Raw genomic sequence first — 12,694 nt, forward strand, 5'->3', positions numbered from 1 at the left:
GGCCTGGCCTGCGGGGATCAGATGGTAACTGGCAGTCCTACATCCCCCAAGGGATGTAGTAGTGCATGAAGAGGCAGGCCCCACTGCGCCTGCTACAGTCCCGGTCCGGATGGGGGAGGGGCGTGCAGAGGGAGTGTCCACGGGAGAGGCTCCTGCAGCCGCAGCAGCACTCGCCAGCCATGAGCCAGGCATCTGGCGCCCATTGTTCAGCTGTGCAGCGCTTCCGCTGTGGGAGTGCACTGACCACCAGGGGGCAGCTCCTGCGTTGAGCGTCTGCCCCCTGGTGGTCTATCTGGACTGTTTTTCCTATTTGCTGACATTTACATAAAATACGTTTGGACAAATTTAAGAGCCTTATGGGGGGCGGGGGGGGGGGGGAGCATGAAGAGTTAAATTCAGTGTTACCATCAATACAGTACCTCCTTTAAAAGCTTCAGGTAAGTATACATATGTTAACTACCTAAACTGAAGAATAAAAATTCTGATGATTATTATTTTGGAAACTAACCTGTTCATAAGCAGAGGACCTACCATATTAGCTAAATTCTCTACAGTTATATTTGTTAGAGCTATAAAAATAAACAAGCATTTGTGACTACTTTGAAAAGCTACTTATTTCTGATTATTCCAAAAATTAAATTCAAGAACAACTGATATGACCCTTAAGAATAACGTGTTCCACTCCGGCAGCGTGGCTCAGTGGATAGAGTGTCGGCCTGTGGACTGAAGGGTTGCAAGTTTGAATCCAGTCAAGGGCACATACCTCGGTTGCAGGCTCGATCCCCAACCCCGGTGCGGGCATGTGTGGGAGGCAACTAATCAATGTGTCTCTCACATTGATGTTTCTCTCTCTCTCTCCGTCTCTCCTCCCTCTTCCACTCTCTCTCTAAAAAAATCAATGGGAAAATATCCTTGGGTGAGGATTAACAGCAAAAATAATAATAATGGCCCTAACCAGTTTGGCTGAGTGGATAGAGCGTCGGCCTGAGAACTGAAAGGTCCCAGGTTCGACTCCGGTCAAGGGCATGTACCTTGGTTGCGGGTACATCCCCAGTAGGAGGTGTGCAGGAGGCAGCTGATAGATGTTTCTCTCTCATTGATGTTTCTAACTCTCTATCCCTCTCCCTTCCTCTCTGTAAAAAAATCAATAAAAATAGATTTCAAAATAATAATAATAATGATAATAATAATAATCTGTCCCTATTTCACATTTCTTTTATTACCTCCACTTTATCTTAAAATGAAGATAAACAAACCCTGATAGTTTCTGAAATTTAGACTACAAAGTAGGTCAATAGAAAATTCAGTAGTCAGCGGATGCTTCAAATATTGAGTATATAAAAGTAGAAAATGAAGAAAAACAAGTCAAAATACTTTTATACAAAAATGATCCAGCATATGAAAGAATAAACATCAAGATAAAAACTTTTTGCTTTCCATTGTGAATTTATAGCCTTGGGAAATCATATGCATACAAAACTTAAAAAGGAAAGGAAGAAAATGTGGGTATATGTGTGTGTGTGTGCGCGCGCGCACGTGCATGTGTGTGTGTGTGTATGTATACTGAGTTACTATATTTATATCGTAACTCAGTACTATATTTATATAGTAACTCAGTATGTACATCTAAGTTTCAAGTCACACAATAATTATTCCTTTTGAATCGGAATGAACTTTCAAGTATAACTAAAGAATTGAGCACAGGATGCAAGAAAAAGAAATGGCACCTTATGAAGAAAAGAGAACACATATTCCATATTTCAACTATTCAACATTTAAGATCATCCCACTGTTGTTCTTCATGGTACAAAATATTAAGAGTATAGTAATCTAGACTCCTCGGTTTTACTTTAAAGACCTCTCCTTCTATTTAATTCAACTAAGTATTAAATAAGACCCTTGCACACAAAGTTTATGACAATATCAATAATAACCAGGTATAGAAGAATCAGAAATTAAGATATTCATTATGAAATGCCAAAAAGTAAAATACAAGCAAATAGATCATTGGAATCCAGATGTTGGTGGAATAAAGAAGTAAAGAAAGTCTTCAAGGGCCCAGCCACTGTGGCTCAGTGGTTGAGCGTCGAATGAACATGGAGATCACGGTTCAATTCCCGGTCAGGACACATGCCCAAGTTACAGACTCAATCGGCAGGAGGCAGCCGATCAATGTTTCTCTCTTATTGATGTTTCTTTCTTTCTTTCTCTGTCTCGCTCTCTCTCACTCTCTCCCTCTCTCCCCCTCCCTCCTCCCCTCCCTCTCCCTTCCTCTTTGAAATCAATAAAAACAATATTTTTTTCTAATCTTCAAGGAAAAAATCAAGATCAGCACAGAATTCTTGAAATATAGGTAAGATGTGAAATGCTGGAATGGTGAGCATTCTTTGGGAAAAAATCACTTCAGTATTAAGTGGAAACACACACTAGAAAGAACAGGCTGGTAGTGAGATAGAAGGGGCTAGCTCAGTGGTTGGCAAACTGCGACTCATGAGCCACATGTGGCTCTTTGGCCCCTTGAGTGTGGCTCTTCCACAAAATACCAACTTCTGTGCATGGGCCACGAAGTTTCAACCACACTGTACGTGTGCGCCCGCACGTGGTATTTTGTGGCCTGATCCCCAGGGAGAGCGGGCCTAAGCTGGCAGGCGGACATCCCAGGGGTCCCAGACTATGAGAGGGTGCAGGCTGGGCTGAGGGACACCCCCCCACACACCTCCAGTACACGATTTTCATGCACCAGGCCTCTAGTTAGACTATAGCCCTCCAAATTAATGTCTCTTTCCTTCTACCAGACCATTTATCATAATTCTTTTTCTTCTAGCCTTTGCCCCAGTAATATTAAAATTTATAAAACAGTTTGTCTCTGCCAGGTTACAAGCCCTACTTGTACTCAGGAAATACCATCTCTAGACACCATAATAATCTCCTTTTGTGTCCAGGCGTCATCATCCCTTTGACCTCCCCAACCCTCCCACAGAGCAAGGATGATGGGCCAGGTACAGATACTCACTGAGACAGAGAGCTCTGGATGCTACCAAGGGGCAAAACTGGGAAAACAAGAACCTCGCCCCCCAGGGTAAACTATCCTCCCCCAGAAAATAACTAGTCAGGCAACAAAGATCTCTGATCTTTTCTTCCCTAAAGATAACATCTAGGCCTCAGTTGTATTTCAGCTCCAGGCCCACAAAAGCAGCAAAATCAGACAAGTTTGATGACGCTGTGGCAGACTCGGGACTAGCTTTTACCTCCCAAGTCACTCACAGGACTGCTTTCAAGCCTTCACCAACCAGTCTCTTCGGGAAATCATGCTGCTGCATCCCTCATCCAGCCCACTACTATCAAAGTCCATTCCCCTGTGATCTCAACATCCCCCCTCAACAGGAAGTAAATACAGAAGATATGACCTTCGTCCCTATTCCATAAAACAAAAAGGCTGGAATATTAGGCCTGATCAAATAATTGAATCGATACCTCCTCCCCTGGGAACTGACCTTTAGGCCATTTCACTATGGACATTCCCTTTTGCTGAGACCACACTTTACTTGTTGAGACCACATTCCATTATCTCTCCCCTCTGAACCTGCACAGAGAATTCTCCGCCCAGAAAAAGCCCACCAAAAGTCCTTTAAAAACCACTGACTCCATCACTGGGTGCTGGAGCCATCTGGGGCTCAGCCACCTGGTGTATGGAAGATCGAATAAATTCATAATCCCTCACAATTCTGGCCTCATGCGGTCCTCCTTTGGCGACCTAACAATCAGCATCTCAGAAGCCTACTAACTATACCTGTAAACATATTCTTAGTTAGAATTTTGCATCATTACTATTAGATGCCTTCATTTACTACCTCAATTACAAAGCTTGGCCTGCACAGTTATATTATTTAGAATCAAATAAAGTCCTTATACTAATGTTTGTAGAAATTCAACAATACCTTTTGAATCATAATAAATCAATTAGGTAAATTTATCATAGTTTCAAATTATAGTCTTCCAAGAATAATCCTATATATATGAATTCTATATAATTCACAGCAAACAAAACTATCAAAGTGAGAGAATAAGAAATTTAGTAATTCACTCATTTATTCATAAAACATTTGTGAAATCTGCAACTGGAGTTAGACATTATACCAGGTCCTGAACACATATTGCTCATTAAGACATTAATTTCAAGGAATTCAGAATCCAGTAGGAAGGCAGACAAACAGCCCTTGTCTGTGTGACAAGGGCTATAAAAAAAGTTAAAAGCCAAGGATAGTATACTACTGTTTAAGGACATCTTGGAAATCAACAGGAAAGAGGCTAATATCATAGCAGTGAAAAACATAAGCAATACACATACACAGAAATCATATACCTGAAATAAATAAATAAATAAATTTCAATAATATCCAGCACTGGTATCTATAAATGGGTCCTGACATACAAATTTGGAGAGACAGTGATCAATATGACCTCTCTGTAGGGTAGTTTTAACAAAATGTATCAAAACTTTAAAAATGTGTCATGTTCTCAAAGTCATTAAGAGAAAACGACAAGTCAATATCCCTCATGAATATAGAAGCATAGATCCTTAGCAAATTAGCAAATGGAATCCTCCAATAGATAAAGGGAAACACATTATGACTAAGTGAAGTTTACTACAAGAATTTAAGGTTGGTTCAAGGTTAGAAAATCAATGTTTCAACAGAACAACTATATGTTCCCTTTAATAGTTGCAGAAAAAGCATCTGATAAAATTCATCATCCATTTCTGATAAAAACACTAAAAAATCTAATAGAATAGAACTTTCTCAACTTGATAAAGGCATTTAGAAAAACCTATAGCTAACATTAGATGTAATTAATGGTAAAAGCTTGAATATTATTTCCCTCTCTAAGGTCAGGAACAAGACAACAATGTCCACTCTCACCACTGCTATTCATCATTCTATGTAATCAAGTAAGAAAATGAAAAAGAAAGCCCACACATTAGCCTGGCTGGTGTTGCTCATTGGTTGAGTGTTGACCCATTAACCAGGAGATCACAGTTCGATTCCCGGTCAGGGCATATGCCAGGGTTGTGGGCTCAATCCCCAGTAGGGGGCGTGCAGGAGGCAGCTGATTAATGATTCTCGTTCATCACTGGTGTTTCTATCTCTCTCTTTCCCTCTCCTTTCCTATCTCTAAAATCAATAAAAACATACTTTTTAAAAAATCACACAGATTAGACAAGGGTGGGCAAACTTTTTGACTCGAGGGCCACAATGGGTTCTTAAACTGGACCGGAGGGCCGGAACAAAAGCATGGATGGAGTGTTTGTGTGAACTAATATAAATTCAAAGTAAACATTATTATATAAAAGGGTACGGTCTTTTTTTTTTTTTTAGTTTTATTCATTTCAAACGGGCCGGATCCAGCCTGTGGGCCGTAGTTTGCCCACGGCTGGATTAGAAAGAAAGAAGTGAAACTATCTTTATTCATAAACACCATGACCATCTACAGAGAAAATCCCAAAGAATCGCAAAAGAAAAAGTAAATAAATAAGCCATTAGAACTAATAGGTCAGTTTAGAATGCTTGTTATACAAAACTAAATTATTTTCCTATATACTGGCAACAGAACTAGAAATTGAAAATTTTAAAGGAACATTTATAATATACCATTTAAAACTATGAAACAGTAAAAGATGAATCTAACAAGTGTGCTTACAACTACAAAACAGTGTTTTTCAACCTTTTTCATCTTATGGCACACATAAACTAATTACTAAAATTCTCTGGTACACCAAAAAGTATATTATATTTTTTGCCGATCTGACAAAAAAAAAAAAGGTTTAATTTTGATTCATTCACACCAATGACTATTGTGTTGGCTATGGTCAATTATTTTATTTGACAATCTAAGGGAAAAGAGGTCAGTGCTCCTGACTAAATAGTCAGTTATTGCATGTTTTAAAAATTCTTGTGGCACAATGGTTGAAAATCGCTGCTATAAAACAATGTTAAAAGACAGTAAAGATGACCTATGGAAAGATATGTTATATACATGAATCAGAAAACTCAATATTAAGATGTCAATTCTCCCCAAATAGATTTATAGATTCAATGCAACTTCAATGAAGTTATCATCAGGGTTTTATGTACAAATTAACTAGCTGATTCAAAACTTATATGGAAATGAAATAGTCCAAAAATCTCCAAAACAAATTTTTTAAAAAACATCAAATTGGAAGGAAGACTCACACTACACAATTTAAAGATGTACTATAAAGTTACAGTATCAAGACAGGTGTTATTGGTGAAAGGATAGCTGTATAGACAGAATGAAGTCAACAAAGAGACCTATACATACATCCATTTACTTGACCTTTCAGTAAAAGGTCAAGTAAACGGATGGAAACAGCACAGGTCTAATTGAATATAATAATTAAATATAAACAGGACTGGTCTAATTGGACATCCTTTTGAAAAAGACAGAACAAACATCTCAAACCTTACCTCACATCATACACAAAAATCAAGCTGAAGTAAATCCTTGCCCTAAATTTAAGTAATAAACTATAAAACCTCTAAAAGAAAACATAGAAGAAAATGTTTGTGATCTTGAATTAATCAGATTTATCAGATATGACACAAAATATATCAATTATTTTTAAAAGTGATAAACCAAACTTCAAAAAACATCTTTTATTGGTCAAGAACTACTCGAGTCAGAATACCTAGATTCAAATTCCAACTTTGCCAGTAACAAATTGCATACCTCACTATTTTATTGTCTGTGTGTCTGTTTTTCTTCCCTTACCTGTATGAGAGAATACCTACCTCATAGGGTTAGTAAAAAAAAAAACAAATGAGATGTTTAAAAAATTCCCAATATAATTTAGTACTCAATAAGTATGATTGCTAACTTTCTAAAATTTTTATTTAGTTACTTTGAACTCATGGTTCAAAATTTAATGTTTCTTACTGTGGGTCTTAGAATTTTATTAAGCTCTATATAAATAAGAGTGCAATTTCATTTTTCATGGATAATTTCTTTAAAGAAATTATCAAGAATAAAAGGCATATAAACAGGAAGGGAAATAGGGAACAAGGGAGAAACACATTTACTGTGCACATGCAAGTACTCCAGAAAACAGGTGCTATCTTTTTTATTCCTCCTAGCAGGTACCTACAGAGAAACAAGGAATCTACATGAAACTTTCAATAAACCTTCATAAATGGCCTTTAAAAAGAAGTACTACTTTTCTATTTAAGATGGTGGATAGATGCCCAAATGCAAATGTCTCATTAAAAGTAAAATTCATGTTTAGAGAGATTAAACTGTTGTAAGGAACATTTTAATTATTTAAATCAGTAGTATGTTAAGAATCACAATGAAATATCCTCACACTATAAACCATGAAACCCCATCACCTTTCTTCATGTTATAATCATGACACTGGCTACTTTAAAAACATACATCAGAACACCAGTAACTGAGATGATTAAGATTTCAAGTCACAAAAAAGTGAGAATTCTTTGGTACCTATCTCTAAATATGGAGAAAGAGGGAGAGTTCACTGCAAAGAAAATCATTCTACAAATCCTTCCTAGTTCTTGCTTTCCCACAGTTGCCCAAAGGCAACAAAGCAACACACAATAAGCATTGAGAAATAATAGAAGACCCTCCATTGGGAGTACACTTACCTGTAATGCTTTATTCTCTTTAAGGTCCAACCCAAACACATTGTGTCGCTTCACCTTAAAGAAATCAGCATCGAGTTCATCTTCTTCCTCCTCATTATCATCATCTCTGTCCAAGAACTGCATGGGAGCTTCCTTGTGCTTCTGTGACTCATTAGTGCTAGGGCCAGAATGAGGTTGATACTCTTTTGCTTTTCCCAGTTTCTCTTCCACTTCTTCTTCACCTTCCTTTTCTTCTTCCTCTTCATCACTAATGCCATTAACCAGTTCATCTTCTGTCTCTTCTGGTCTTTTCCCACCTTTCTGAAGGATGGACATTTTCTCACTGAAGTAGGCTCTAAATTCTTCCACTTCATCATTGCTGAGGGAGGGGGCCCTTGGCTCGCTTACTTTTTTATCTTGGCTCACTATCAATTCTTTGTTTGGTTGTTTCTGCATTTTCTGAAGAAATCTTACCCGCGGTGCCACAGCAAGACCAAGAGACCTTAAAGGGGCAATTAAAAAATAGTTATATCAATACACTGATGGTGTGTTTATGGTTATTATGAAAGTTTCTCAAGAGTCAGGATCTATTTTTAGAGCCTTTTCCAAAGAAAATGTTCCTCTGAGATATAAAAATCTTGACAGGCTAGCCAGGAAATACTGAATACCTGTCAGAAAACATTGAAGATACCCCATTTTTCATTAAGAGGTTAACACCTTATAAAAGAAAAAGCATGAGATAAGAAACAAAGAAACAGTACAAGTAGTAGGTCTGCCAACTTCCAGTTTAACTCTTTCAGCCTCCACTTCCTGAAACATGGGATAACAGTACCTACCAGACCTATCTCACAAGTGTTGTGAAGATGTGATATACTAACTCTATAAAAACACTTTGTAAAATGTAAATACTAACACTGGAAGAGACATGGCCCTGAAAGGACAAAATATAGTTCTCAGCAAAGAATAAACTCCAGTGTCATGGTCCTCCCTTCTGAGAGATATAATGGTAATCACTTCTATAGAAACAATTTTCAAACCAGAGACAAAAAAAATTTATTTCCTCCTTCTAATATCAAGGTTCACTTTATGATAAGGTCTTTCCCAGCTTCTAAATTCCCACTGATGGATTGGAAATAAACTCTTAAAGCACAGCATGTTATAACAAACAGCTAACATTACAACATGATCCATAGACACTGAGAAGTATAATGGTAACATGTAGATTCAAAAATAGGGCTGTTAAGGTTCAAATCCTGGCTCTGCCACGTACTAGCTGCATGATCAAAAGGCATTATTTAACCTCTCTATACCTCAGTTCCTTCATTTGCAAAATAGTGTGATAAGAAGGGTCGTTGTAAGAATAAAATGATAGGGTTGTTGCAAGAATAAAATGTTCATAGATGTAATGCACTTAAAATCGTGCCTGGCAAAAAGGCTGCCACTACTGAGAACTTGTCACTATTGCTGCTATAGGGGCTATGGATTAGGATCACAAGTTCATATCAAATAATTTCTCTCAGTGTATTACAATTACACTTATATGTCCCTCTAAGCTCCTAAAACTTACAACTCCTTTAAGGTAGGAGTACATACTACACATTTATAAATTTTAACAGCTAGCACAATAAACTGTATATATCAAGTATTCAAAATATAGTTTTTCTAAAAAAAAATATGGTTTTTCTAGTAAAATAATTTTTATACCTATATTATATCCTGCATACATAGCACTGCTTTAGTTATCAAAGGCTTCTAAAGGAAATCATAATTACAATTAAACTCTACCAATTATTTAGACTGCGAAGTTAAACTTTCTGCCTTCCCTAAGCATCACCAATATAAAGCAAAGGTCTTCAACTGTAAACAGATGAGATCTACTGGCACCTGTGGCAATAAAATGTCCCCTAAATATGGTCCCACAGTGTTAAAGACTTGTGCCTCTCCTGCTGCTAATCTCTCAACTAAGTCATTCAGACAACCAGAATAGAATTTCATGAGTAACTGGTATATAAACAGATAAACAAACAAAAATGTGTTATCTATGCATGTGTTTTTCATTACCTAGGCCAGCAATTTTCAACCAGTATGCCGCAAGAATTTTTAAAACATGCAATATCTGACTAGTTAAGGACACAGACCACTTTTCTCTTAGATTGTCAAATTAAAAAATGGCAATAGCCAACTCAGTAACAGCTATCTGGTGTGAATGAATCAAAATCATTCCTTTTTTTGTTGTTTTTGTTTTTGTCAGATAGGCAAAAAATATACTTTTTGGGTGACACAGATTTTTAGTTGTTAGTTTATGTGTGCCATGAGATAAAAAAGACTGAAAATCACTGACCTAGACAGAAAGTCAGTGGCCTTACTTCTATTACCTAGCAATTTTAATGGCTCTAAAATGTTACAACTGACAAATTACTTGTTATACGATAATTGCACTCTAACATGGAGAACAGAAACCAGCAGCTCACCCAGATACAAGTTTTTATTAGACTCATTTTACAGGTAAAGACACTAAAATTCCTGGAGAGTTGGCTAAATATACAGACCTGGACTTAAAAGTACATATTTCATCACAGACTAGGAAATATCATGCTGAAATTCTAAGTATGATCTACCTCTAGGGTGCTTCTATCTATAGGATATTGTCAGTTATTTTCCCACAGGTAGAACCCCATTAAAAAATAGATGCTCCTCCTTTATAATAGCCAAAAATGTTAGGGGAAAATCCTGAAAATACCAAGCCTAAACAAGACCAAGAGTTTCATTTTCATATAATAGTAACCACTGTTACTAAACAGGGATATTTTGCCATGGTAACTGTGAATACCTGTAAGAAAAACCAAGACAAAAAGAATATTTAGGCAGTACGCAGTATAGAAAACCAATCTAAAATAAAGGAAGAACTGCCCGTCCAGTGTGGCTGTTGGTTGGGCGCCCGCCCATGTACCAAGAAGTTGCAAATTAGATTCCCGGTCAGGGCACATGCCCAAGATTCAGGCTTGATCCCCAGTAGGGATACGTGCAGGAGCAGGTGATCAATATTTCTCTTTCATTGATTTTTCTCTCTCTCTTTCCCTCTCCCTTCCTCTCTCTTTAAAATCAATAAAAACATATTTTAAAAAATAATAATAAAATAAAGGAAGAACCGAGGAAGTTATTTGTATCCAAAGCATAAAAAGAACTGTCTATTGTAATCCAGGCCAGCATTTCAGAGAATTAAGAGGAACATAGACATTTAAAGATTTCAAAGAATGCTTATCAATTGCTCTCCATCTCCTTTAAGACCATACTATAGGAAGCTGCAGGAAATTTATACTTACAAGTAAGAAATTTCTTTCTTATAATAAGAAATAAACACTCAACTAGTCTTCCAGTTTATAGAATCTTTTTCTCTGCAGACCATTAACAGATTATCTTAATGTAAGGCAGTGTGGTTTAAACTAGGACTCTCTGATAACCAGGTTTCAAAGAAATTCCCTCTAACTTTGAGGATTCGTAATTAAAGCTATAATATGAGTACTTACAGGGCATATTCAGGTATAGGTAACTTGCTCACATCAAATATTTCTTTATCCTTCATCAGATATACTGAACGTATATAGGAGACAAAACACTGTAAAAGAGGTTTAAATATACAACATATAAATAGTCGGAAATGGAAAATGAATTAAAGCAAGATAAAATAAACCAAAGGGTAAAATTCAACAGTAGTAAAAAACTTCAAAAATAGTTGAGCCAGGCCAGCATGGCTCAGTGGTTGAGCATCCACCTATGAACCAGGAGATCATGGTTCGATTCCCAGTCAGGGCATATGCCCAGATTGTGAACTCAATCCCTAGTGCGGGGCATGCAGGAGGCAGCCGATCAATGATACTCTCTCATCATTAATGTTTCTATCTCTCTTTCTCCCTTCCTCTCTGAAATCAGTAAATATATATATATACATATATTAAAATAGTTGAGTATATCCCCATTCCACACAAAAAAAACAACCCTACCTTTTTAGAACTATAATACCAAAAGACTTAAGATTTGGTTTCATCAAGCCAACTCAACATAGAATATCACCTTCTCAAGAAGCTGTTCTAGAAGTTGTTATTATTATTCAGTTGCAATATGGTGTAATGGAGAAAACCACAGGCTTTAGAATAATACGGATGATAATCTGAGCTCCAAATTTTACTCTCTGAGTAAGCCTCTTCCTTATGTCAGTTCCCTCACATATCAAACAGAAATAGCACCTTCTACTATGAGGAGTAAATGAGAAAATGTATGTAGAATACCTGGGCTTATCTTCTGGAATGCAGAAAGTATCAATAAATGCTCATTATTAGTAATAACTATTATCAGAGGAGTCAAAGGATGTTTTCCACCAAAACAAGATTTTACCATTTCTAACTAAATTAAGCTTAATAAAATCATGATAGGAACAAGTTTATTCCTAAAATTAATTCCTTTTCTATTATAATTTCAAATAGTACATCATCATCATAATTTCAAGTAATTTGTCATCATGCAATATTTTCTTCTGTTTTTATAAAACTACCTTTATGGAAAGAGCTATACAAACCAAAAATTAAACATGGTCCTGATCCTTTGTCAGTTTGTAATATAAACAGGCAACAAAGATTATGAAACACATCTAAGCAGGCATTTTTATTTTTAGATTTTAAAATTAATTTTTGTAAACCATATTTAACTTCCATTTATATCTCAACTTCACATTTTCTCTAACTTTACACTAATCCTTTCTTCAAAACATGTACACGAATCTTCAAGCCACTTTCCCTGTCTATACAGAAAGGAACAATGACTGGTCCCCTACAACAATCCCCTACAATCCCCTTATCCCCTACAACAATCCACAAGATATCACCCCAGTTGCTGATCATTCTTGTTCTATCCAGATTAAAACCAAAAGCTAGAAAATCACTTCTATGAAACTAGATAGCTTGCTGCTGCTGGCAATACAGTTAGCCATGCTGCTAAGCCATGCGTGAAACCCGATAAATCACATCATTTATTTCAATGTGCTT

At 36.7% G+C, this 12,694-nt stretch overlaps 1 protein-coding gene across 1 annotated transcript in view; it reads right to left on the reverse strand.

Annotated features, from left to right (window-relative positions):
• DDX10 (DEAD-box helicase 10) overlaps positions 1-12,694 on the reverse strand; it is a 243,907-nt gene that overhangs the window by 175,333 nt on the left and 55,880 nt on the right. The window contains exons 12-13 of the mRNA XM_070425965.1: positions 11,183-11,271; positions 7,677-8,157 (exon numbers count right to left, since the gene is read on the reverse strand). Of these exons, the coding sequence (XP_070282066.1) occupies positions 7,677-8,157; positions 11,183-11,271 (570 nt within the window). The remainder of the gene's footprint in view (positions 1-7,676; positions 8,158-11,182; positions 11,272-12,694) is intronic.

The sequence above is a fragment of the Myotis yumanensis genome, unplaced genomic scaffold (genome assembly GCF_028538775.1).
Source record: "Myotis yumanensis isolate MYYU_CA2020_CCGP unplaced genomic scaffold, mMyoYum1.0.hap1 SCAF_10, whole genome shotgun sequence".
Taxonomy (NCBI): Eukaryota; Metazoa; Chordata; class Mammalia; order Chiroptera; family Vespertilionidae; genus Myotis; species Myotis yumanensis.